This window comes from Rousettus aegyptiacus, unplaced genomic scaffold (assembly GCF_014176215.1).
Source record: "Rousettus aegyptiacus isolate mRouAeg1 unplaced genomic scaffold, mRouAeg1.p scaffold_m13_p_5, whole genome shotgun sequence".
In the NCBI taxonomy this organism is placed as follows: domain Eukaryota; kingdom Metazoa; phylum Chordata; class Mammalia; order Chiroptera; family Pteropodidae; genus Rousettus; species Rousettus aegyptiacus.
The window spans coordinates 101,080,229-101,107,859 of NW_023416308.1; the positions used below are offsets into that span (position 1 = coordinate 101,080,229).

At 37.5% G+C, this 27,631-nt stretch overlaps 1 protein-coding gene across 1 annotated transcript in view; it reads left to right on the plus strand.

The window, feature by feature from the left end:
* TRIM44 (tripartite motif containing 44) overlaps positions 1-27,631 on the plus strand; it is a 95,567-nt gene that overhangs the window by 34,610 nt on the left and 33,326 nt on the right. The window contains 2 exon segments of the mRNA XM_016123220.2: positions 3,399-3,638; positions 11,567-11,586. Of these exon segments, the coding sequence (XP_015978706.2) occupies positions 3,399-3,638; positions 11,567-11,586 (260 nt within the window).

A 27,631-nucleotide genomic window follows, 5' to 3' on the forward strand; every position in this document is an offset into this window, starting at 1 on the left:
TAACTGCAAGAGTACATAGAAAGTACCATGGGATGAGACATAACTCTTCAGATGTACATCCTTTATTCCAAGATTCACGTGGTAGGGAACAGCATTCCAGTGGGAATAACAACAGAACCAGCCTGTTAACTGAGGAAGCATCTCAATTAAGAAGAAATAAATTTGAGGAACCAGAAGCAGGCAGGCAAAAATCATTAGAGGCAATATGTGGTAGCAGAAAATACACTGGACTGGACCAGAGGAAAGTTCGTTTTTAAATCTGACTTTATTATTGCGCTTCTCTGGGACCTTTTTTTTTTTTTTTTTTTTTTAGCTATAAAATGAGGTTGTATACAGCTTAATGAGAACAATCAGATGTTCACTAGTTAGTTCTGATCATTCACATATAAGCTGTAATTTTTTTTTTCAAATTACAATGCTAAGTTTAAGTAATAACGTAGTTTTTCACCCTAATGCAACTATAACGAAATAGATCAATACACTTGTAAACCAGGGCCTTAAGGTTTTAACAACTTAAGGGCCAATCAGTTGACCAAAGGAAGAAAATTCTTTTTGGAATTTCATTTGTGTAGAGGGCCCAGGCCCCTCAGGTGAGACGGAGACTACTACCTGTGCCCTAGGAAGTACTTCAGGGAGAAAGGGGAGATTTTTCTTTTAACCAGAGTTGTCTGTGACTGTAAAAAGGTTTGGGAATTTCTAGTATACACTATATAAAGGGAACCTTTTACATTGCCAGTTTCATCAGTTGATACATCCAGCCGTCTCTCTTCTTTGCATATGTAGAATTTTCTCTTTCTATGTAGCACCACAGACAGTATAGTCAAGAGTATGAGTCTATTACTCTAACCTTTGGGGAGCTATAGGACAGATGCAGAAGAAGTCTTAAGAAATGTCAGAAATGATGTCAGTGGCTCCTACGTAGCAGGTGCTAATAGAAAGGGCCTGCTGCTCTCGGAGAACTGAAGTTTTCAGCAAATGGAGTGTTGATGTCAAGGAAGTGACATGGAACCTGAAAGGGAGTTGTAAAAGCTGCTTCACTCCTGCCGTTGGAGAACCAGAGTATTTAACCTGCCATATGACTGATCCCCCAGGAAGTCTCTTCTTTGGGTTCTGAATTAGAGTGGATACCTTGACCCAGAAGTTTGTTCTTACCATTCCGAACTAGGTGGAGAATACCTATTTGTGAATTGGTAGAGAACTGGAGTGAGAAGATGGCATAAAGGTTTTATAGAGTAAATTTTTCTGCCTTTAATTCTCATTTGTACCCTGACCTGTATCAAGTGTCATGTTGAAAAACCTATGTAAAGCAATGGGAAATAGATAATTTAATTTTTTGAAACCATGGCTTATTCACCTACTGCATGCAGTCTGGCCCACACCTTTCCTGACTGTGCTGTCAGCTTCCTAACTTTGAACCACATGTATATGTGAAGTCTAGTAAAATAGGTTGCGAGTCAGTTTTTATTATGACCTCCATTTTTAGTCACTTGGAACTTTTAAGGGAGTTTCTTAGGCATTCAGAATAGTTCATCCCTTAGCTAAAACTTCCTTGGTTTAATCTCTAAGAGAAGGTCTTAGCTCTTAGAAGACCTAATTTATTTCAAGGGGAGAAATCCATTGATAAATGATCGGAGTAAAGCATAACAGTCTGGAAATACACACACTAAAAATAAAAAGGAATTACAAAAATAAACACAAATCACAGTTCTCAATCTGATAACGGAATTTGCAGGGACATTAATAACATTTAACACTCCTCCTCCTTTTTTTTTTTTTAACACCAAAGAGAGTACCTGCAGAGAGTATATGAATTCCTGAGGGCTTTTGTCACTTAGTCACTTGATATATGAGCAGATACATATCATTCGGGCCTTATTTTGCATTGACATTGTTATGGCACTGTAACGGCACAGTTTTTAAGAGGCCAATTAAAACTGGCTTTATGTTCCCCTTTCGTTTAGTATTCCTCTTCCTCAATCTCCTTTCTTGGTTTTTCCCAGTTTGACTGTCCTCTGACAGACTGTTATAGTGAACAGATCACTAAACTGGGAACAGTAAGATAGGAGTCCTTTGCATCTCCTACAAGTTTGCAGCCGTGCCTTTTTCCTCCTTTGTAAAAGAAAGCAGTTCACTAGGATGACAACTACTTTCTCTGATGGCCTTTCTCATTTTGTCTACTGTCCTATATCTTCCCTGTTCCCTACTTCAGCTGCTCAGTATGCATAGTTGTTTAAAAATACTCATTAAAGTAAATGTGGTTGTGAGGAAGTATCAATAAATGTAGTTGCTGGCAACCTATGGAGTTTAGAAGTTCTTATGCTGATAGTTTCCCACTTTGTTTGCCTTTCTTATGCACTCGTCAAATATAGTCTACAGTATTATTTATTTGGTCTGCACAGTTGTCACAAGATAAAACAATAATATATTTTTACTCAAAAGAGTAAAAATTTAAACACATTGTTGTGGGAATACAGTTGGTGCATTTTTTTTTGGAGAGCAGTTTGGCAGTATCATTCAGCATTTTTAATAGTATATATAAATTGACTCAATGACTCCAAAGGAACTTATATGCAAGTATTAAGAGGTAATACCCAAGGATGTTCATTGATGTATTGTTTGTAATTGTAAAGATTTGGAAATATCTTGTATTTGCATTAAGAAGAAAATGGTTAAATAGGTCACACACACACACACACACACACTCACACTCTCTCTCTCTCTATATATATATATAGTTGATGGAGATATTTATATATAAATATCCATATATATGGTTATCATACATATATTAAAAATAACACAAAGAAGTTGATCTGTAGGTACTGACATATTTTAAGTAGAAAAACAAGACACAGAATGTTCACTATGTTCACTATGATCCGTTTATATAAAAACAACATAATTCTCTCTGTATGTACATATATAAATATAATGTAATTGTGTGTGTGTGTGTATGTGTGTGTGTGTGTGTGTGTGTGTGTGTGTATAAAACTACACAGAAAAATGACTGGAAGGATACATACCAAATTATTAACAGTAATTTCTCTCTGAGGAGGGAAATGGTATAGAAATGGAGAGAGAATAATTTCATTTTTTGCCATATATACTCATCTATTACATTTAAAAAAAATAATTGTATATTACTGATAAAAAAATGAACAAAAGGAAAAAAAACAAGGAAGGATAAAGAATTAGTTTATATGGAATAAAAGAGGCAAAAAGATTAGCAGGATTTTCATCAAAGATATTAGGGGAACATTGTTCGGAGGATATTACTAATACTTTAGGATCAGATAGAAACCGTATTTTGGCTGTGGCTACCTACCATTTACATTAACAGCTCTCCCCTTTCATTTCTTTATGTGTTAAACTTACTCATATTTGTCTGTATTCTACAGGTAACTCGGGACCAGATGAAGGTGTTTATACAGCAGGAGTTTAAGAAAGTTCAGAAGGTGATTGCGTATGAGGAGCAGAAGGCCCTTCATCTAGTGGATATCCAGGAAGCAATGGCCACAGCTCATGTAACTGAGATATTGGCAGACATCCAGTCCCACATGGACAGGTTGATGACTCAGATGGCCCAAGCAAAGGAACAACTTGATACCTCTAATGAATCAGCTGAGCCAAAGGCAGAGGTAAAGGAGAATTCCCATAATTATTAGTAGCAGGAGAAATTAGAGGACACTGACTGCCATGTTTATTAGCTCTGGAAATGCCCTGTTGTGGTTTTTAGGCATGAATGAATTGAAAGCCTGGATGTGGAATAGTGCTTTGACTGATATGTATACCAGCATGGAAGTATTGGCCGCTAGGGCCTGTAGCCAGCACCTGCTACCATGACTTAAAGGAGTATAGTCAGTGGGGCAAATACTAATCACAGTTAAGGAAGGAAGCCAGAAATCCTTGCCAGAGAAGAGGGCAGTTGACAGATCCCAAATCATGAAATGTGCCTATCAATGAAGTCATCATAGAGATGAGAACTGGGCTAAATGAGAATAAGCCAGGAAATGGAACTAAAGCAGGCCAGAACGAAAGATTTTGGACTGATTTTGTGAATAATGAAGGGGTTCCTCAGGCTGGTTTTTAATGGAGCCTACTGCATAAATTGGCATAACTGCTAGATTAAGATAGGAATGTGGGCTAGGACATTTAAGATAAAAACGTGAAAGAAAGACACATGATAAATGTTGAATTATTCTAACAATGAATATAGTTACTATATGAATATAGTAACTACATTCATTGTTATTTTCTAATTGGAATAAAAGGATCTTAGGAATTTTACCAAATGACATATTCAGGCTTATAGAATCTAGTTCAAAAAATAGTTTAGGCAGCCATTAAAAACAAATTATATATATATAATTTATAACATTTTTTAGTTACTGGAGAGAGGCTGTTGTTCATCAGATTTCATAGCATTGTGTTGAAAATTCTAGCCAAGCTTATGCCAGATGGGTTTGGAATAGGCCCTCCGAGAAAAAAACAGGAGAGTCCTGTGAACTTTCCAGGACTGCTGCTGACTCAGTGAGCTCAGCCTTAACTAGCAGTCTTGCCTTGGCCCTAGAGAGCCTAGTCACAGAATAGAGGAGCCATGATATAATCTAGAAGGCAGGTATTGTCCAAGCTATACTGACAGGAAATGTAAGAGACCATTGAACAGTTATCTGCCTCACTTATCCAGGGTTCTTGATTAATTTCATCAGTTTGTGAAAAGAATAGCTCTTGTTCTTTGCATTTCATCCTCCCCAGAATTAAGATAGTGTATGCCTAGATAAGTTTCTAGATAGGCAAGAGAGCACTTTAGAGTCATCATTTCATTTAATCCTTATTTCAGCATTCATTATCTTCATTTTACATACGTAATATTGAGATGCAGAGAACTGCAGAGACACTGACCCAATGTTATTTAGTTAGTAAAAAATAGGATCAAGATTCAGATTTAAGTCTATCCTATTTTAATGCCTGTGTTCTGCTCTATGCAATATGCCAAGCATCCTGTTTGTATCTGGGGAAAGAATGAGGACAATCTGTGTCCTAGATAGCTTTGCATTCCTAAAGCCTTTTACAGTGTGGAGGTGGTCACTTTGTGTCTTAATAAACAAAAAGGTTAACCAGAGTTAACTTAAGGGATCAATGCCATAACTCTGTCCCCAGTTCCCCTCAGAGTGGAGCCTTGCGTTTATTCTCTGTGTTGATTAGATTGTTTTTCAAAAATAAAGATTTAATTTTGAGAGATAGCCCCTCTCTTTTATTTTCATTTCAAATAATGAATTTAGTCCCTCCCCAATATTAACTGTCCTTTAAGTACTTCAGCTGCTCAACTGCACTGTACTTGTTAACTCTGATGAAATTACTCTTAGGCATGCAAAGCTAATAAGGCCTAAGGACTAGCATGTAGACAAAATGAGCTATTAAAAAGAAGTAATGTTCAGCTGGCTAGAGCTTTTACAAAGAGCTGTTATCATCTAATAGCCTCTTGTTCCAGCTAATCTGGTAACTTATTGATCAGCAAATTTCTAGTACCTTTCTTTCACTCAGCAGAGGAATTCTTTTCTTTCCTTTACATGATATGGATTTTTAGAAAAATTACTTGCATTTTGAATTTGGCTACCACCCCCTCCCCACATTTTTTAATGAAAAATTTCAAACATACAGCAGAGTTGAAAGGTTTTACAGATTACACCCACATACTCCTGCTCTAGATTCTACCATTAACACTTTACTGTACTTGATTTATTATATATATGTATGTGTATATATCTATATATCTATATCTATCCATCTATCTATCTAGCCATCTTTTCAACCCTCCATTTATCAGTGCATCTTATTTTTGATGCATTTAAAAGCAGATTGCAGCTTCTGGTTCTGAACATGTGATTTCTTTTTATTGATTATTTAGGAGTATGTTGTTTAGCTTCCAAATATTAGGGATTTTTCTACATATCTTTTTTGTTTTTCATTTCTAATTTAATTCCATTGTGATCAGAGAACATATTCTGAATGATGTCAGTCTTTTAACATTTATCAAGACTTCTTTTATGGCCCAACATATGGTCTCTCTTGGTGAATACATATGTACACCTAAAAAGAATGTGTATTCTGTACTTTGGGGTATAGTGTTTTATTAAATGTCAATGAAGTGTTCAGAAAATTTCTTTTTACTGATTTTTTTTTGTCTAGTTCTATCAACTGCTGAGAGAGGGGTGTTAAATTTCCAAGTATATTCTATCAACTTTTCATATGTTGGAAGCTTACTAAGCAAATATACATTTATGATTGTTATATATTACTGATGAACTAACCCTTTAATCATCATGAAAAGTTATTCTTTTTCCTCTGATAATATTCTTTGTCTTGCTGTATATTTTATAAAATGTTGATAGGGCCTTTCCAATCTTATGCTTACTGTTTTCATGGTATATGTCTTTTCATCCAGTTGCTTTCAGTCCGTTTATTGTTAAAAGTCTATCCTGTTAGGCAGCACATAGCTAGGTCTTAATTCTTTTATCCATTCTAATAATCTCTGCTTTTTTAATGAAAGTGTTCAGTTCATTACCATTTAAATGTTATTATTAACATGGTTAAATTTTGGTCTGCCATTTTGTGATTTATTTTCTCTTTGTCCCTCTTTTTGTTCCTTTCATTGTCTTTTCCTGCCTTCTTTTGAAATAATTTTTTGAATTCCATTTTAATATATCTATTGGCCTGTTAGCTCTATTACTTTGTATTATTTTTTGGTGATTTCTGTGAGAATTATACTATATATCCTTAAAATTTTAGTCTACTTAAAATTAACATTGTACCATTTCACATAAATTGTAGACATCTTGAAACTATATAGGCCAGTTCCTTCTTTTCATGTCTTTTATGTTATAGTATCATATATACAGAATCTTATATATATTATAAAAACTACAAGACAGTTCTAATTTTTGCTTAGTCATATGCTTTTAAGATTAAGAAAAAATGGTTATAATTTTATATCTGTGTATATGTATATATAATTTTTAAACAAGTTTGTGGTAGTAGTTGCTTAACTATAAATTTACTAAAAGTCATTGAATAGACACTTAAAACAGGTAATTTTATAGTATTATAAATTATGTCTCAATAAACTTAAAAAAGTTCGGATATCCTACCTGCTCAGGTGCTATTTCCCTTTATCTATGAAGATTATTCTAAAACTAGTCTATTAACACAGTGTGTCTGTTTTAAGAAATCTTTAGTACAGATTAATTTGATTAGGCCAAGTAGGATCACAGAGATTCTGGTTGAAAGAATCCAAAGATGACCAGGTTTCCTGGTGACATTTCTTTTTAAAAATGTGTTTAATCTTTCTGGGTCACCTTATAGAATATAGGGTAGGAGAGGAGTTTCAATACCAGTTCTGCAGGTCTAAAAAGACGTGGTCTTTCCCGTCTTCAAATAACTGAAGTTATTGCTTTCTTAATCATTACGGAATGTTTAAAATGTATAGAAACAGCCCAAAGTGAATATACTAAATTGATAGTTATCATTAGGTATTGTATTTGTTTCATCTTTGTATGTGTATTTTTCCAGCTTTATTGAAATATTATTGACATATAAAGTAACTTTAAGATATACAATATAATTATTTGATGGATGTATATATTGAACAATTATTACCTCAGTAGGGTAAGTTAACACCTTCATCCCCTCACCCCATTATTTTCTTAACATCATGTTTATAATTTTCCTCATATTACTAAAAATTCCTCATAAACATAATGTTTGAATCCTGAATCAATAATACAAATTTAACTTTTACCTCATTAAGTTATTTCCAACTTTTTACTGTCATTTATAAAATTGTAGAGAAAGTTTTTGTTTATAAATCATAAGCAATTACTGAGTCAATGGTATGGACATTTTTTAGGCTCTTGTACATATTCCTAAACAGTCCACAGAATAATTATAATTGTGTATATTTTCATTACCAGTTTGAAAAAAATCTTTTTGGGGCCTGAATTTAGTTATATCTTTTATAACCTTTTTTTGCCAAAGTTCAGTATTAAAAAATTGTGTCTTTATTTTTATTTGTATGTCACAAGTATTTCCATCTTTTGTCAAATTTTGAGAGAAGAGTACTGAGCTACAGTGAGATAATCTTAGAAAAAGTTGATTCAGATGGGTAAATCATTAAAAATGATATGTACATACCCCAAACATTTTTATTTTAAACTTGAAATATGTATCTGTATTTTTTTTTGATTTTGATTCTTTTAGAATGTGGGTTTGTTGTTTGGAGTAGAATGGAATGTTTCTGGCATAAATTATGTCCATAGTGCACCATTTATAAGATCCAATATCAGTCCTTCTGTAGTGAGGACGATAATATTTAGAGCAAGCTGAATATAGAACCTTAGACTTTTATACTTTCATTTTTTCCAGTGTTTTGTTTGTGTCTCACCTACATCAAAATCGACAGCAATTTTTAAGTAACTGTCGAAAGCATTCAACTTAATTTTTATGGAATCAACAACTCTTGGAAGCAAACAGTTCTCTCTTGTTTTTGTTATTTAATAAAATGTGCCATAATTACAAGTTTGACTAATAAAAACAAGCTTAGGAACAAACTTGTTTGATTCTTGGTGAACATATATTTCCACTGGTGGAAGTAGAATTGATAGGTTGTACTAGAGTGTAGCCTACCCGCCAAGAGCATTGAGGATATTTTACGGATGGATTTGAGAACATTGCTGAATCTAACAAATTCTTTAAATGGAAGTTGGTGTTTAACAGATTTTCAGTCTAATAATCTTGGAAACCAGACTTCACCTGTAATGGATGTAGAAATTAATCATAAATCCTACTTATATCTTGCCTTCCTTTTTCTTTCTTGATTGATTATCTACTGTGTGGCTTGTGCTGTGCTTGGTGCAGTGAATAAAGAGATAAACACCCCACAGTTGTGCACCCCTTTTACTAGCCAAGACTAGCAATCCTCTGAATGTCTGCTGACCTGTTAAAATTGCCTCATAATGATATGTGTGTATATTTGTTCTTTCATATATTTACTCATTCCTACAACAGTGATACTCTCACCATGGTCCTCCCCATACTCTGTGATATTGATAATTATTTCGGAAAAGGACCACATTGTCTATAAGCAGCAGAAATATATGAATATAAAGCATAATCTTGTGTGCCATCTTCTCTGCTTTTCCCCACTCTCCCTAGAAATGTTATTAATTAGCAATTCAGGGAAAGTATAATAATGACCATCACTTGTTAAACTTATAATGTACTAGACACTTGCTGAGTGTTTTACAAACATTTTCTTAATTTATTTCAATCTACATAGCCACCCTGTGAGGTAAGAATTAGGCTCTCCATGTGTAAATGAGGAAACCAAACCTCGGAAGTGTTAAGTAAATTGCCAGAAGCTTCACTGTTGGACTCGATGAACCAGAACTTCTGACTAACTCAGAAACCCTGTCTCTTAACCATTGCACAAAAATATGTAATTGTGAGGAGGACTTGCTCCAAGTCATGAGAGAGAGTTTGGATACTTTTTTGTATACAGTTCCTCTAGACAATTATGTTTTAACATCCAAAGATAATTGGAAAATCGTGTCGAGGTTTAATTGTGACATTCATATTTATGTAACTCATATTAAATTTAAATTATATGAATTTTTTCTTACTAGATTATAATTCCCATAAGGCATGCCAGTTGATCAAAATGCAAAGAAAGCTTTTACAGTCCCTATACCCTCCTTCTACCCCTCACCCCATTTCTCTCTCATTAGAGTATAGATGATCACTTCCCTTACCAATGTTGGAAATCCTTAACAGTGTTCAAAAAATACTCTTCTTATCCATCCTCCAGTGTATAATCTGATTTAAGTCACGTTTCTGGCTGCAGCTGACCTTTATAACCTCAACTGCATTCCCAGTCCCTCAACCCCCACTCCTATAGCTCCTACCTAAGACGCACACACAACATATGTATATCCCTATTTCTAGTTTCACAGAACTCAAAATTTCTTAAACATAAGTTTTTCAAAAGTGCTATGCCTTTGCTCTTGATAGTCTAGGACCCTTTCCACTTATCTTCTGTTGTCGGCCTGGGAAAATCTTGCTTGTTCTTCAGGTGCCAATATAAGTGTCACCATCTCTGTGAAGCCTCTGTCACTACTCCATGAGAGGCAGGGTTTATCACTTCACTTCTGACCATCAAAACATTCTGTTTATGTCTTTGGTAAAGCCATTAACACATTTGTTTATAGTTCATTTTCTATCGGTTTCTCCTCAATGGGAGCTCTAGAAGGTTACATCATTATGGGTTATTTATCTTTTATACTTAGCACCTACCCACAGTAACTTCTTCATGAAACATACTGAATTGTTACTGATATTGATAAAATAACCGTTATTAAGTATCTTCCTGTATCTTAAGCACTGTCTTGATATTTATACATGTTATTTTGTTTAATCCTCTTACTCATCTGATGATACAAGGACTATTATTATTTTCATTTTACAAATTAGGAAATTGATGTTAAAAGAGGTAAAATAATTTAACTAGAGGAACATAGCAAGCAAGTGATGGAGTCAAAATTTGAACCCAGAGTACCTGACTCCAGAGCTCCTTTATACCAATAGGAATAATCTATCAATCAAATCAAAAAGTTCTCTGGGAAATTATCAACAACTAGAAGATACATTCTCTATTGAGACCAACCCTGAATGGCTGAAGAGGAGGATTTAAAGATACCCTGTCACCAAAAGAATGAGTGAGGTCCTTGGAAAAGGCTCGAGAGGCATTTGAAATACCTTGTTTGTTCACAAAAAGAGACTCAAAGAAATCTGCTATGATCGCTGATAAAGTTAAGTTCAGAGAACGAATACCTAGAAAAATAACCCTCATGTATTGTTTTTTCAAAGAGTGAACCAGAGAACCAGAAAAGCCTTGTTTGGCTGTGAATGGTGTAGATCATCAAATGCCTTTTACAGAAGAGAAGACTAAGATCCAGATTAATTATACACCTTTACCTAAGGGCACATGGCTAATAAATAGCAGACCTTGGACCTAGAATCCTGGTTTCTTGAGTCCCAGTTCAGTGCCCTTTCCACCATAGTGTGCTATATGTTAGAGTTGCTGTGTTTCTGTTTCAAGAAAAAGATGCTAGACCAAGGCAGAGATGAGTCTTTGAGGAAAACAGCTTGATGCTTGGGAAGCTGGTCAGCTTTTGCCTAAGATCTGCTGCTATTTTGGGCTCTCAGTTTGCTCAGAACTACATGCTGCCAGCCATACAAATAAAAAGGCAAGGCTATTATTTAGGCCTCCTAGGTCTGTGCATTCACTTCCCTGCATGCAAGGGCAAATTATCAGTACATCTCTGTTGGGCTTTTTGAACATAGGATTATATTATCTCTTGTCTTAGCCCTTAGATGTCTACTGGTTTGTCTCTGTTACAATAAATGCACAAGCCTTGCTTTCAGGTTGGGAAAGCAGAGGGAAAAGAAAGGAATCTAAGTCAGTCTTTAACCAGTGCTGATTTCTAATGCTGTTTCTTTCTGTTTCTTTTAGGGTGACGAGGAAGGACCCAGGTAAGATCACATTATTGCTGCTTGTCTGTTCTCAGAATTGAAGTAGAGTGACATTATGGCCTTTTAATGCCCCATGAAGTATGGATAGCCAAGGAATAGCACAGAAAAGGGATCTCCATCTTAAACCAGGGCTTTGAAGATCTTATTTTGTAAGATTCTCATCTCTTTCCTCATCTATGCCATTTCCTGCCTGTAACCTTCAGATAAAGGTAGACATTAAAGTAAGTAATGACAGTAACTTTGCTTTATTCTATAGCACATGCAGACTATCTTGTTAAGAAGAGTGGCACCATATTTGAATGGTAATTAGGTCTCAGGTGGACTGACTAGATAAACTTTTGCATTGTTCTCTCTTGATTGGAATTGGGTTACATTTTTTTGATGGGCTCTGGATCCAATATTTTAAATTTCTGACCTGTAACATCTTTGTGTCTGACTCAAGACACCTATACAATGAATCCTAGATCATAGGTATACAAAACTCTTTAGGGAAAAAATGCTCCTTTGTGCTTCTGTATCACCACATGACATTAAAAAGTGCATTTCATTTTTGCCTCAACCTTGCAGTGAACCTGGACTTTGGTTTACTTACCTCTCCTGTCATTCTGCTCAGGCAGTGAGAACAGGCACCAGGAAGTGCTGCAGCTGTGCCATCAACACAATGACAGTCTCTCCTGTCACATGGGATCATAGACTATTAAGGCTAGGAGGTATTAAAAAGGTCATTCAGCCCACTGCTATTCAGAACTTTAGTTTTAGCAGAAGCATCTTCCCCCCCCCCCCCCAATGAGCTTTAAGTATAACCTCAATATATAAAGAGTTTTTCTCTGGTTAAAGTTGGGGGCCACACCTGTTGTTGAACCTTCTCTTTCTATTACAATAGACCCTAAGAGACTTCTGCAGAAACCTACGGTTTTTCAAAACTCATTTGAAAATCACTAATCTAGTTCAAGTTTCTCATTGAAAGAAACTAAATGAATTGTCCAAGTTTACTTTACAGGAGCCAGGATTCAGTCCCTTCTCTGTCCGCCCCGCCACCCCCACAAACCAACAAATATAGCTCCTTTTTTGTTTGTTTGTTTCTCTCTTCTCACATCCTGAACCCTTCTCTTAGTGCTAAATACTATCCCACATCCGCATCTCCTGGTGCTTCCTCCCTTGGGAACTGTGGTGCTCAGCCTAGATCTAGCTCCTTGGCTACTGTGGTAAAGCCACAGGCACTGTGTTTTAAACCCACAGAGCCCCAGGGAATCCCTTCAAGGTTCATCTTCCAGCCATTCTAGGAACAGGTTCCTTCTGTGTTGTGGTTCATTTCCTCCTTTCATTCCTTCCTTACCTTCTTTTTTACCCTCTCTTTCTTCTTCTCTCTCTTTCTTATGACCCTGCTATGTGTCAGGCACTGTGCTATGTATTGGGTATATAATGGTAACTAAAACAGATATGCTCTCTGACCTTGTGGATCCTAAGTCTGGTAGGGGGGACGAGCATATAAAACAGATACTTATGCTGTGGGGGAGGTTTAGGCTGCTTTAGGAAGGGCTCCTAAGTCAGTCCCAGCAGATAAGGGGAGGCTTACCAAAAATGGTTATACATAAACAGAGGTCTGAAAGATTAGGAGGCAAACAAATGAGAGGTGGTTCTAGGTAAAGGTAACAACTTGTATAAAAGCTCTAGACAAGAGAATAGTGAAGGAAAGAAAGCAGAGTCCAGACCATTTAGGGCCTTACAGGCCTCCTTAAAGTATTTGAACTCTATCCTGCAGGCAGTGGGAAGGCGTTAAAGAATTTTAAACACTAGAGTTTGGGAAACTAGTTAGACTATGCTATCAGTAATGGGAGGCTAAACCAACAACTTCTCTGGTTCTTGACCAAGTCTTCACCACTTTGCACAGACCTTTGGTTTAGAAACACTTAAATTATCTCAGGGACACTCTACCTCTTCTACTCTCAAGACTAGTTCTAGCTTCTTAAAATCTAGGCCAAGCAGAGCCCTAGACATTCTTTCCCAGAAAAAGAGTTCAAACAAGACCAATATAATGAAAACACTTTAGCAGCTGTAATGTGCAGACTCCACAGGGTAGAAATGGCAGTCCTGTCTTGGGAGAGCCTGATTAGGATGAACATTCTCATCTTGTCTTCATGGTCACCTGCCAGAGTCACGTTGATTAGAAGAAGACAGGGACCTGATGAAGAGATTAACTCCCTTGAAAGAATACTATTCAGTGTGAGGGATTGGCTTTAGAGTTTAATTGCAGATACCTTCATGTCATTTTGACAAGACGGTGGTGAAGCATAAAGTTTCTTTACTAGCAACCAAGATGTCAAGCTGTTTCCCTCGATCTAGGCTGCCATGGATGTCAGCAGGAATTCTGTTAACTGGGACTTGACAGAACCCTTTTTGGTACAATGAGCATGTTTCAATTTGGCAGAAAGAGGAAAGAGGAGTCATTTTCTTTTTAACTTTTAAATTCGTACTTGTTGGTTCCATTCAGTTTGCTTGTGTTGAACTATCATTTGGCTCAATTTATTCCAATTAACACTTCAGGCAAAGATTGCCTTTGATCTGAAAGTTCTCTTATTTATGATATACACTTCATCATCTCAATAAGCCCAACAGAGTTTTGTTCCAAAGGCTTCTGTGCTGCTGACAGTATTAAATGAGGGTTTGATGTGTAAGGGAGACAGAAAGGAAGTATGAGTCTGCAGGGAATGGAAATGAATCTGGAGAGCCTGAGTTCCAGGTCGGCTTGGATTCTTATATCGTGTCTCCTTTGCTAGCATTCTTTCCACACAGCCACTTCCCACTGTCTGCACAGAAGTTCAGGGAGAACTGGATTCCAGCCACTCTCCGCAGTGGTAGGAACAAAGGAATATTTCTGTCCTATTGAAATGGATTGGTCTGTAATAGATCTATGTTTTCCTCTCTTCCTACCAGCTGGAGTCTCCCTGCCTTTCCCCCTTTCTGTTTTGAGTTATTATGCTATTTGACATGAGGTGATCATGTATTTGTACTTTTGATCATGTCTGTCCTGTGTCCTGAATTTTATTTTGTAGTTGTTCTGCTAATTAACAACAATAATAATCATAGCTTCCATTTATTAAAAGTTTACTTTGTAAAGTGCTTTATGTATATTCTCATTTAACCCTCATGTAAAGCTTATGATATAGTTATTATCCTACTTGTAAAATGAGGAAATTAATACTCAGAAAGATTAGCTTGCCCTACATCACAACTAGTAAGTGGCAGAGCAAGGACTTTAATGTAGTCTGGCTTCAGGGCTCATGCCCTCAGCCACCATTCAGACTGTCCCCAAGAGGCCAGACCAGTGGACTTCTTTTTGTGACCCAGAATGAAAGCCAAGAAGATTCACACACAGTCCTCAGAGGATCACTTTGGTCTTGTTCCTCTGACCGGGGAGTTCTTACTTGCTTTGACATTGAATTGCTGTGGCCTCTGTTTTCTGCAAGCTGCTTCTCCTTTCCTTATCTTTTGTCACTATAAAGAGATACTTCTTCATCTCATCCTCACAGTGTCCTCTGAGTGTCAGGAGCAAAAAAGGTGCTTTTAGACTTCCTGAGGAGCAGCCGGCCAAGCCTTCCTTTGACCCCACAGAGTAACTGCCCGTTGCCCCTCCATCTGGTAGTTTATTCTTCAGATCCACAATGCAGTCATATAGATGGCAAGGATTCTTGGAAAGCGTGGAGGAGCGAAAGTCCTAATATGTAGAACGTGGATATTAACCACTGTGGAGTCATCTTTTAAGAGGGTGTCTTTAAAGCCCAGAGTGATTTTTTTTTTTTTCTCAAGCAGAAAAAGTAATTTACACTTTTGGCAGCAATTTTCTGTCTTCTCTATGCTATTATAGGAGATCTTATGTTCGTTCCCTCACATATTGGCTCCTTCTCTATTCCTGCAGGAGCCTGCTGAGAAATAATATATATTCGTGGAGAGGGGATGGCAATAGGATCTGCTGCTTAAAAGCTATTGTGTAGTGGGAGGCAGTCAGAGAGGGAAGGACCCTTCAACTCTTGTGCTCAGAGGAGAAAGGAGCAAGATCAATATTAAATTTTGATTTGCTGTTGAGATTTTCTGTGACTAAGAGGAAAATGGCTTTTTAATTGTAACAGTCATACTTGGGACTTCTATAGATTTTTTCATCTTCAGAACTGGCTCTTAATTCAGGCAAAAAGCTCCTGCTGAGATCAGTGTGAATCTGACCCATGCTGATTCCGTGATCAAACAGGTAGCAAGTTCCGATGGAGCAGGAGCGCAAGGAGGTCAGCAGACCGCCCTTCTATTCTTGGTCTGCCTGCCCCTGGCTGTGTGACTTTTGGCAAATCATTTAACCTCCTTGACTTTTTGTAGTCTATTTTTATGTCTCTGTAAATACTAACTAATCTTTTATCATCTTGCACCCAGTTTTTTGGGTATAGTTGTGGGGAGGAATATAGTCTTAAATATGGAGTGGAAAGAATTTGCTTATAGAGTCTGTCATTTGGTAGATTTTTTTAAATCTCAATTTCAAAAAAAATTTTCTTGGGTTCATATACTAGGTACGTTTTTCCCCCTCTAAGATAATAACTGTATGTTCTTAGATACGCCATTTCTGTTTTCCACTTAATTTGTAGAGAGAAGAGAGATCGAAGTCAGCGATGTACTTACGTTTCTTTTGTCCTCTGATTGCAAATTATGGTTTGGTTTTGCATTATCCTTATTTCAGGGGACATACCTGGAAGCCAAGGACAATGGCTTTGATTCTTGTGACATCGAATGGAACTGTCAGGGCTGCTTATTATACAGAAATGGGGTTCCAACATCGAAGTTGGCCTTTAGCATAGAGAGTCTCTTAACTGTCAAATTTCCCTGTTATGGAGCCTGAGCCGATTTTGTTTTCCACTGCTGATGTGGATCGTTTATCTCTACTTACCCAAATGAAGGATGAAGCCATACTATACAGTGTGCTGCCTGTCTAATAAAAGTAAACCTCCTTGCTAAAGTAAGTGATTTTCAGATATTTGCCTATGAGACGCACCACTTTATTTTATGTATATATGTAACCAGAGAATCCATTCACAGCTGGAAGATGTGGCTTATTCCATTTGCCTCACACTGGAAATGCTGACTAGAAGGAACCTGTACTATAACATATATCTCCCTGCCTTTTCTGCCTTCTTAATGCTGAGAGAAAAGGCCCAATGCTGAGAGAAAAGGCCACAAAGGGCCTGGCTGTCACTTTGCATGCTATGGTTTTACTCTAACCAACTTTCGTTTGGCAGCCAATACAGTCATTTGGATGTTTGGCAGGCTAACATTGTTTATATCTTTGGCCTCAGAGCTTATCAGGATAATGTTTGCCTCTAGGAACTCTGTTCCTTAATTTCTTAAGCAGGAGACACAGCAGAGGAGTTCTTTTGTTTGTTTACAAAGACTTTCAGCTGTCCATGGTATTGCCAACAGCAGAGGTGGGAAGATGATAAAGATCTCAGTCTCGTTTGAAAGAAAAGACTAAAGTAAATAGTTTTAATTTCACATTTAAGCACAATATAATAATTGTTACTATAGAGTGAATTAAAAGTTATTATAAAGAAGCATTTATTGAATGCCAACTATGTGCTGCAAGTAATTTAAATATTTACATATATCATCTCATTTATTTCTTACAGCAGTCCTGATAAGTGGCTAATACATTGTGTCTTCATTCCTCATCTGAGATGAGAAAACTGAACCTGACAGAGACTGTAGATACATGAGGTCACACACCAGAAAATGGTAGAGCTGAATTCATACTCAAGTAGCACAACTTGAGAATGTGGGGCTCTTAACCACGGCACTCTAATGATTCTCTATAATAAATATGTTGGATGTAGAGTAGGATACAGCTAACTCAAAATAGAGAATCAGAAAAGATAACATTTGTGCTGGACCTTGAAGGATAGGTAGGGGTAGGCTTTTCCAGATGGAAAGGTTAAGATGGTCATCTAGCAGAGAGACCAACATGTCTAAAGGCCCAGAGGAGTGCAGACACATGTGCTGTGCGGGGAATGGTGAGTAGACTCTGACAGGAGATCAAGTGAAAGATGGGCGAGTCCACCTGGTGAAGGGTCTTGTATGCCATACTAAGGTATCAAAAGGTTTGTATCCTTTCCTGTTAGACTTTACCTATTCACTACAGCATTGTTCTGTCTATAGAAGAAATGGACAGACTTCTGAATCTTATGGGTTTCTTTCTGTAGTCACATCTCATGATTTATTATGAGTAAGTTGTTTAATTTCCTTTATGCCTCAGTTTCCCAATCAAAATAGTACATCCTGTTACACTTAAAGGACAAATATGCTGTGAAGCATTAAAAGTATTCTCCTTTTGGTTTCTTGTTTTAGATGGAGAAACAAGCAACTACGATAAAGTAGTTGTAAAAGAGAACTGGTTATTTGATTTATGCCTTATTTATACCCCTATTTTGACAGCTCTTGCCTTCCTCTAAAATCAAATTTGGAAAGTGATTAGTTTCTTCTAAATTAATGGGGAAAAGGAATACTAAAGTGCCAACATTTTCTGAGTAGATTTAAGGCTATACATATTCTTAAAGCTAGTCAAAGAATTAAATTGATGTCACATTTGTCCCTGAGTTAGATCCAGTGCTGAAGAGTTTGGCTGCAACCTAGTTCTCGTCTTCCCTGTTGTCTTCATAGCCATTTTGAACTGGCACTAAGCATAATGGATTTTAGGAAGTCACAAAACTCCAGTCTGTGTTGTACAAATAAGTAAATTTGATGTCATTGGTTATGTCGTCCTCACCTGTTGCAGCCACAGCAGAATTGTTGTTAGTGGTGACATTCCATTTTAGGAGAAACCTGCTGGTCTTTAGCATCTTCTTACTTCCTCCTAGTGAGAGTCAGGCAAGAGGTCAATCATTTATTTTTCTCAGCACTTTCCGAGGATCCTTCCCTTTTTTTGTAAGCTCTATGTGGTTGAACTGGATTCACTTCTTTACCCAGAAGCCCGTTTCAGGCATCTGTAACAGATACCAGGAGCAGAAGCTGGAAGGCTTTTCATTTAGTTTGTTTCCTTTTTTCTTTTGAAGTTGGCATGAAGTTTAGAGTTAGTGGGTGTGGATTTCTTTAAAATTAGACCTGCAGAGAGGTAGCTTCAGACCTCTGAGGTGGTCAAAAGTCGAGATATAACTGGGATACTCTGAAAGGTAAAGTCTTTGCCAAAGACCAATATTCATGTGCCTGTGCTTGTTTGGACTCAGGACCAGATGAGTGGTTATAGGTTTATACAAGAAATGATTTCTTATCCACAAGCAAGGATTTCAGGGAAGAAAAACAATTTCTTATGTAAATGCTTCGTTTCCCCCACTCCTTAGCACCACTACCAATTGTTCCCTGTAGGTTGTAAAACAGAAAAGCATTTTGTTTCCTTGGTGAGTACATGTCTCCTTCTCCTCTTCTTTCATCAATTCTATTTAAAGGAAAGTGAGATTGAGCATGAGAAAAACAGTGTAGAGAAGGAGGAGCTGACAGAATTGCAGTGAGGTAGGGAAAGAAGCATTTCTCAGCTGCCCCTGGCTGCTAGATGCATCTTGGTCTGGATGCTGTGGGGGCCGTGTGCTGTTTTATCCCACTCAGGTACTGCCACTCAAACAAGGACCAGTTAACATTGACCAAACTGTCAGCTTCAGAGTTGTACAGGATTAACAGCTAAATGGCAGTAATAATGAAGCCTGCTTATATATTGAACATTAAATAAGAGCTAGACCTACATATATTATTTCAGAGCTTTAAAACAAATCTGTAAGGTATAGTTATTCTAATCTTTTTACAGATGAGAAAATTGATATTATAAGAGGTTAAGTGATTAAATTATGGTCATGTAGTTACAAAATGACTCAACCAGGATTAGAACCCAGATCAGGCTTAAAATTCTGTGCTTTCAACCATTACACTATATACTGCCTTTCTCAGGAGATGGAAGATTCATGTCTCCTAATGTCTTGGCTTGGAATAAGTAAAATTAATGCATGGAATTATGACAGGCCAGCAGAGATTTGGCATTTTTATCAGAAAATTTTTCATTTTCTTTGTTGAATGCTAACAAGCAGTTTATCTGAGAAGGAAGTCAAAGTGGAGCTTGCCAGAAAAATGACTAAGGTGAAATGAACAGGAATTTCTCTCCCCAAACAGGTAAACATTAGTTTACTCCCTGGCTTTTGTGGAGCCAGCAACTGCCATTGCTTCTTCTGAAAGAGACACTGTTCACCCAGTGGCAGGTGCAGGCCAACTGTTGTCATGGCAACAGCAGGAGAGGCAAGTAGTTTAATTCCAGAACTGATAATTAACTGGGGGGTATGGTGGGGGCGGGGAGAGAAATGGGGAGACGATTGTTTCAGGAGATAAAACTTAGCAGTTACCGGCAGCCTGCATGGATGAAAAGGCCAAGCACAGATGCTTCAGCCCAGCGTGCCCCTAGGTCAGTGCTTATCCCCCTCTGGTTAGGAATTTTTGACAAACTAAAATAAAGGGTCAAGTCCCCAGCCAACCAAGACTCTTTAAGGAACCAAATGAGGAAAGAAGATTGTTACATGGGCTGTGGAAAAAATATGAGGGACCAGATAAATGACTTACCCAAAATGACAGCATTCTGCCTGAAGCAGTCCAGACATGCTATCTAACTCAGCCGGAAGAGTTCATGCTTGGGGATAAAATAGGACCCACAAAGCATACCTGTCGTGAATTTCTATTTCTGTGGATGGAATGCAGTAGAGTGACTTCTTAGAAAATAAAAAGAAGACTTGGAAAGGTGATGGATTTGTTGTTTAGGTAGTTTGCTCATCATGGCTATTAGTTATAAACCCTCAGAGATTGTAATAATGAAAGTAAGCTAAGCATTCCACATCAATTATCTATCTCATTTAATTCTTATAGTGACTAGGATGAAGTTGCTATTATTATTCTCTTGTCAAACTTAGATATGTTCAGTACCTTACCCAAGGTTATAGAGCTAGTAAGTCAATATACTGAATCCTATTATCTTATTCATTTGTATTTATAAAATAGAACCTATACTACTTTGTAGAGAAGTCATAGTCCCAATCTAGAACAAAATCAAGCCTAAGTAGATATAAACAGTTATAATTAAAAAAAAAAAAAACAGCATTTTTTTTCTAGTAGGAATAGGTAAGTCAAAAAGTAAAAATAACTGAATGAGCAGTATTGGAGGATGTCCTGTCATGCTTTTGAGATCCTTCAGACTTATAGCTCATAGATTAGCCCTATGTCCCAAGTCTTAATCAGGTGAATGTGTGAATTTTATGGCACGAGGCAAGTTAGAGCTTGGAAGAAGAGGTGCCTTAGTGACATTACACAGCACAAAGGACTGTTCAAAACTCCTCTAATGATAATTTTAACAGAACTTCCATGGTATGTATTTTTCATGGGAAAAATGCTGTATGTAGTGCATGTAGCCAAGACTTCCCTATATTCCAAAGAGAGGCAGAAGGAGAAGGAGGAAAAGAAGGGAGAAAGAGGGGGATGGTGGGGGCAGAGGGAGAGGGAGATGTGAGGGGAGAGAGAAAGAGAAATTTTCCTTTAAAACAGTGGGTCTCAGTAGGAGGAGAAACAGCACTGATCAGTGGTATTTATTGAGCACCTGCTATGTTCCAGGCATTGTCTTTGGTGCTGGAAATACAGTTTTCAACAAAACATTTAAGGTCCATCCCCTCAGAAAGCTTAGGTTCTAGCGTGTCAAGTAAGGACTGAGGAATGTAAGTGGTATGTAATTTAAAAACACATTTTAAAGAAACCTAGTTCCTTCCTTAAAGCCTATTATAGGAAATAAAATTTTCCCAGTCCTTCTAGCTGGTAGAAAATATGCAAAAGATAGAATAAAAGAGAAGTATAGGTTGATGATCACTGCTTAAAACTATGAGCTTCTTTTTTTTTCAGAGGTTTAACAAACTAATAAGTTGATGTTGCCTTTGCCAATGAAACAATTAATATCAAAATTTAGGAGCTCAACTGACAATAATTATGCTGGAAAATGTAATTTTGCCTGCATAATAGAGGTAGGATTATTTCAAGGAGATCTCATTAATGTGCTGTTCATCAACAAAGAACAGTGTGACCTTTCTCTTATTAGATTAGTGCAGGGTCATGATGCAAAAGGCTGTTGGAATAATTCTCAGTCTTCTGTTCTAAGAAAATAAATTAAGCACTGTCTAGGAGTCTAAATATGGAAATTAAAATCATTGAAGACAAAAACAGTGTGGCCACTCATTCTGGAATCAGCATAACCTTCTGTCATTTCTGTAAGTTTCATTCCTTTATTCATTTAACAGATTTTATCAAGGGTCTACTATGTGCCAGGAAGTGTTAGATGTTAGAGGTATATAGTAGAAATTAAAACCAAACATAGTCCTTATTTTCACGGTGCTTACTATATTGTACTTGCTCTTTCCTCCATATTTCAGGGGCATCTGTTCCATGTCTGCTTAACTCTCTGAAAGCTTCAAGATTCAGCAGCCTAAAAAATGATGCATGTCATTCACAGTTATAAATGGAAATCTCCCAATGCAGGGATTCCCAGATGTATTAGACTGAACACTAATTACTTGAGTTGTTGACTTATCCTTCTAAACTAGGGTCCCATGGTTCAATAAGTTTGCCAAATGCCGCTTGTTTTCCCACCTCTTAGAGTTCCACAGTTAGGCTGTGAGTAGCTCAGTGATGTTCATCTTCAATAGAATTTCTCCATCCTTCAGTTTTCTCATCAGTCGTTAAGGGCAATAGCACCCACCTTGTCTGTGTTAAGGATCAAGTGAGATAATACATGTGTATGAAAGTATGTAAGAAATGCAAATAAGAAATGTAAATGATGCTATATACCCTTCAAAGTATAAAGCACTAACCAAGTTAAGTAGAATTGGATGATATAAAGTCACAAGGGTTTTTATAATGGTATTTGTTAAGGTATAATTGTATTTACAACCTGAGGTTCATATATAAATCATTTAAACAAACATTTACCTGAAATAACAAAGGAAACAAGAAAGTTGACCTTGATTCAGCATGGTTACAATTTACAGGGTGCACACAGACATCTCATTTCCTTATTCTAACAAAGCTGAGAGGTGGTTTTGTTATCTCCATATTATGTAGATGAGGAATTTGAATGAGAATAAGTGACTTGTCCAAGGTTAGCCAGCTAGAGCTAGAAATGGCAATAGTCAGAACTTGAATTATTCTACATCCAGTGTCTTTGCTCTCATAGCTGCTCTCATTCACAATATGACTCTTGTTTTCCTCCTCCCTCTCCAATGTGCTTCTACCCATGAGTTCTTCTCAGTAAATGGCATCATGTGTCTAAGGCTAGTAACCTAGGAGTCATATTCAATCTCTCTTTTCTTCATATTCCATATCTAATTAATCATCAAATACTTTCAGATTCATCCTCAAGTATACATTAAATATATACCAGGAACTTCTTACCACTACCACCACCCTATTCTGGTCCAACTCGCATAACTTCTATCTAAGAATCCTACTGCTTTCTCCTTGTTGCCACTCTTACTCATCCTTCCCCCATCTACCTCCCTCCCCGCTATTTTCTTGTTCACATAGACTCCAGAGTGGTCTTTTAGGATACAAAGGATATCATGTAATTCTTCCATTTAGAATGTTCCAGTATGAGTTATATCATGTTTGGAATTTGCTTCAGAGTAACTTGGATGAAAGGGGCCTATAAATTCATACAAATTGCAGCTCCCACCTACCTCTCCATCCTCATGCCTGCCACTCACCCCATTGTTCTCTTCAGTCACACTGCATGCTTACTCTTCTTCACACAGGCATAGTCTTTATTCTTACTTCAGGGGCTTTGTGCTTACATTCCCTTCTGCCTGAATGCACATCCCCAGATCTTTACATGGCTCACTCGCATTTTATCCAGGCCTCTGCTGAAATATTACCTCTTTAGATCTTCTGCTTTGGTTATCTGCATATACTTGTCACTAGATGAGAATGTATAATGTATTTAACTTATTATTTTCTTTCTTCCCCCATAGAATATAAATGTCATGAGTACCCCGAAAGCTTTACCTTTTAAACCACTGTATTCTTAGTGCCTACAACATTGTAGACACACATTAATTTTTTGAATAAATAAATAGCTATGCAAACCCCATTTTCTAAATTGCAGAGAGAACTCTGGTTTAGAATAGGAAAATCTTCGGTTCATTTGATCCCATTCTCAATCTGTCACCTTGTACAGGTCATTTACCTTCAGCCATTATTTGGGAGTTTGCTTTTGTTATTCACAAAACTCCCCAAGTGATAGAATATGGGGGGCTGGGTGGGGATTAAATGAGAAAATGTATATGAGTCCTTTGAAGATAGTAAGATGTTACAGACATGGAAGAAAAAGCCTGTATGTGACTTTCAGAGCCTGATCCCCTCAAGGGCAGCACTGGTAGGCAATTTATACAAATCCATTTCTTAGTGTTTCTCTGCAGCTCTATACCCTTAAGGCTTGGCAGAGACTCTACCCTGGTAATGTTAGAATCGTAAGCCTAAGCACTTTCATTCATCCTCAAGCCCTAGCCTAAAAAACAATTTGCCCAAGCCATATAGTTCTCAAATGACTATATGAAATAATGCTTATGCATCATAAATTTTGCCAAGAACCAACTAATTTTAAAGTATTTAGAGGTATTTGCTTAGGCAAGACTTCCTTAATGATGGGAAAGTCTTCTCTTGATTATTATGTCTTATTTTGTTTCTCAGAACATGCCAAATTGTGTTTAAATAAATGAGGAACACTGTCATTACAAAAACAAGATCTAACCTTAATGCTATTCGGAACAAGAAAGCCTCATGCTATACGGTTGTCAGTTTGATTTAAAAGAACTGACCCTTCTGTCTTAAATACTGTCCCCCAGGTCATCAGACTCCTTTCAAAGATTTGTACTCTCTGCCGACTTCTGCTTTTGTCCACTCAGCCTCTGTGGTGGTCTCAGCAGTTCCAACCTCCTTCTCCCATACCTCATCTAAGGGGCCATCTTTCTTACCGCTGTGACCAGTGTCAGCACTTGTCATTCTGAAACATTTCGATAGAAACCGACAGATAATGCAGTGAAAAGTTCTAATTGCTGTAAGTTGTGCTATCATTTGTATCATGGATCCTGTGGCAATGAAGTTCCTTACCAAATATGTGAAATATAGTCATTCACGTAAAAGACGGATAGGGAGACGGTTTCTTTGTTAAAAGGAGAACTGGACTATTCTATGACCCTAACCTGTTGCTACCTCTACTCCCAGGTTGAGGGGAGGCAGGTAGAGAGGGGGAGGAGCTGTTACCTGTTTCTGGAGCCTATCTAACAGCTGAGACAGATTACAGTACCAAGAGGAGTTTCAGTAGAAGAGACTGGCTCTGAAGTGTGGAGCTACCTCCACTTCAGGACCTTTAGTTCTTTCTGAATTGAGTCAAATGACAAATGTTGGTTTTATGTCATAATGATGAATAGGAGAAAGGTAACTGATTTCCTGTGATAGTAACTGGTAAAACTATCGTAGCATCCACTTATGGAAAAATAAGTGCCTAGTAAGTACTAAGCACTTTACACGTGAATGTTGGCCTGGGCTTTGAGGCTTTGTGTTCATGGTAATCTTTCAGTTGCATAAGAGAGGTATGCTCACATTACCTTAGTTAAGGAGAAGCTATTGTAAGAATGCTCAGGTAAGTAAAGAGGGCAGAGAACAGCCTCAGCCTCCTTACGTTCCTCATGGAAACATCATTCCAGACGCAGTGCCGCACTGACAGCCAGTGTCCATGCCGCGTCTTCAGCAGCGGCTTCTGTTGCTGTCCCTCCAGTGCTCTGCTGCGGCGGAGAGTCAGCTAGCTCTCTGCTTTTTGTCTGTACAACTCCTACCTTTTTTCAAGGTCCAACTTAGTTCCCTCTTCTTCCTTCAATCCCTCTTCCATCCTCTAGTTTTCATAGTTCAGTTTTGGACTTACTACTTTCTCCTCTGTTTTGTGATTATCTGTATGCAATGTCACACCAACAGCCTGTGAACTTCTGAATAGCAATATCTGTACTTGATTTTTTTAAATCTCAGCAACACATAGCAGTTCTGTTATACTGTTTGCTAACTATATGTATGAGCAATACTTTGCCATGTTCCAAACTTGGAAAATGACTGACTGGGAATTGTGTGCCCTTGGCCATTCCTTAGATAGTAACAAACATGGCCATAACCATTAACACTGATTGAGGGCTAACTATGTGCCAGGTACTGTTCTAAGAGTGTTACGTGTCATGATTTCATTCAATCCTTATAACATCCTCATAAGTGAAGAGGCTGTTACCACCCCTATTTTCTAGATGAGGAGAATTTAAAATGAAAAGAATAAATAATTGGTCCAAGGTCACACAGCCAGTAGATGGTAAAGGGCCAGGGTTTGAACCAAAGCCATCTGGTTGCAGAGTCTATGTTCTTAGCCACCTCTCTCTACTGCTTTCTTCAAATCATCATTGTAGGCTTACACGGAAATAAAAATTAAATAAATAAATAAAATTTTAAATATTTAGTAAATAAATATTAAATAAATGTTTTCCCATGCACATCTTCTCTAAAGAGGGGTTTTAATCTTTTCTGTTTAATATATTTAATCTAAAGAGGAGTGTTACTCTATTTAACTATGTTAATCTAAACTATTCTTTGCTGTTTTCATTTAAAGCTGCACATGAGCCCTGTCTGTTATTTGAGCCTTCTGAGAGGGCCAGGCGTTCAGCAGGGAGAGTTTTGCAGGGAGTAAACTGTGCTCTTAGTACTGTAGTAAAATAACCCCTGGAGAGGTTCGGGTCGTGCTTTCTCTGTCCTTGGCAAGTGGCGGGCTGCAGAGGTGCTTTCAGAACAGTGGCCACCCTTTCAGCTTCAGCACTGTGTGCCTTGTGCATGATGAGATTGGAGAACAGCATTATGTCGGAGCCAGCAGTGGTGCAGGCTGCTGTCTGGAGAATCGGGGTGAGAACTTAAATGTATAATTCTGAGATATTTCCCAAAATAGGCAGACTTTTTGTGCTGATTCTTGCTTTTCCAATTGAGGCCTGACCGTTTCCTCTTTCCTCTTTTAAAGCAATCTGTCTAGAAGGCGTTTCTCTTCTTCCCCACCTTTGAGTGATAGGGCTAACATCTGGGAAGAAAGACGTGACCTCCGCTTCCAAAGGTTATGTCTCCATCAGACCTGAAAGTTGTTTAAAATTCAGTTTTTGACTCTGAGTCAAGGTGAGGAGAGCTCAAGCCAGACATCTGACTCCCCTGAGGACTGGAGGTAAGAAGGGTGAGCTCTTGCCCTGAATCAGCCATCATCAGTCGGTAAAAACAAGTCTTAACTGAACCTTGACCAGGTGCTTCGGTTTGTGATTCAATGGAATATTTGCCTGCAAGTAGCTTACAACCAAGGGGAAATGGCAGACACTAGTTAATATTATAATATGTGAAATGATCAGACAACAATAAGATAACACATAATTAAAAACCACATGTGTGTTTCAAACTCTAGCAGTTTTAAGAGTTCTCAGAATCAGTGTGATGCATTGATTAACGAATATGGGCTTTGGAGTCAGAGGTTCTGGGTCTGAATTCCAGCTTCATCACCTATAGCTATTTAACGTTAGCCTGACTATTTAAACTCTCTAGGCCTTGGTTTTCTCACCAGAAAAAGGAGATGATAATGATGTCTAAAATAAAGTTACCATGAGGATTAAGATCATTATTATTCATTTAGTAACACAAACAAACAAAAAACCTGTCGACTACCTTCTTTTTGCAAGACACTGTTATAAGTGCATGGGATATGCAGATGCTCCAGAAATCTCAGTGATAACAACAAACATTTATTTCTCTCTCATACTACGTGTCTACTGTGGTTGAGCTTTAGCGCTGTTCCCTTCTCCATTCTGAGGGACGTGGCTAAGAATATAGACTTTGCAACCAGATGGCTTTGGTTCAAACCCTGGCCCTTTACCATCTACTGGCTGTGTGACCT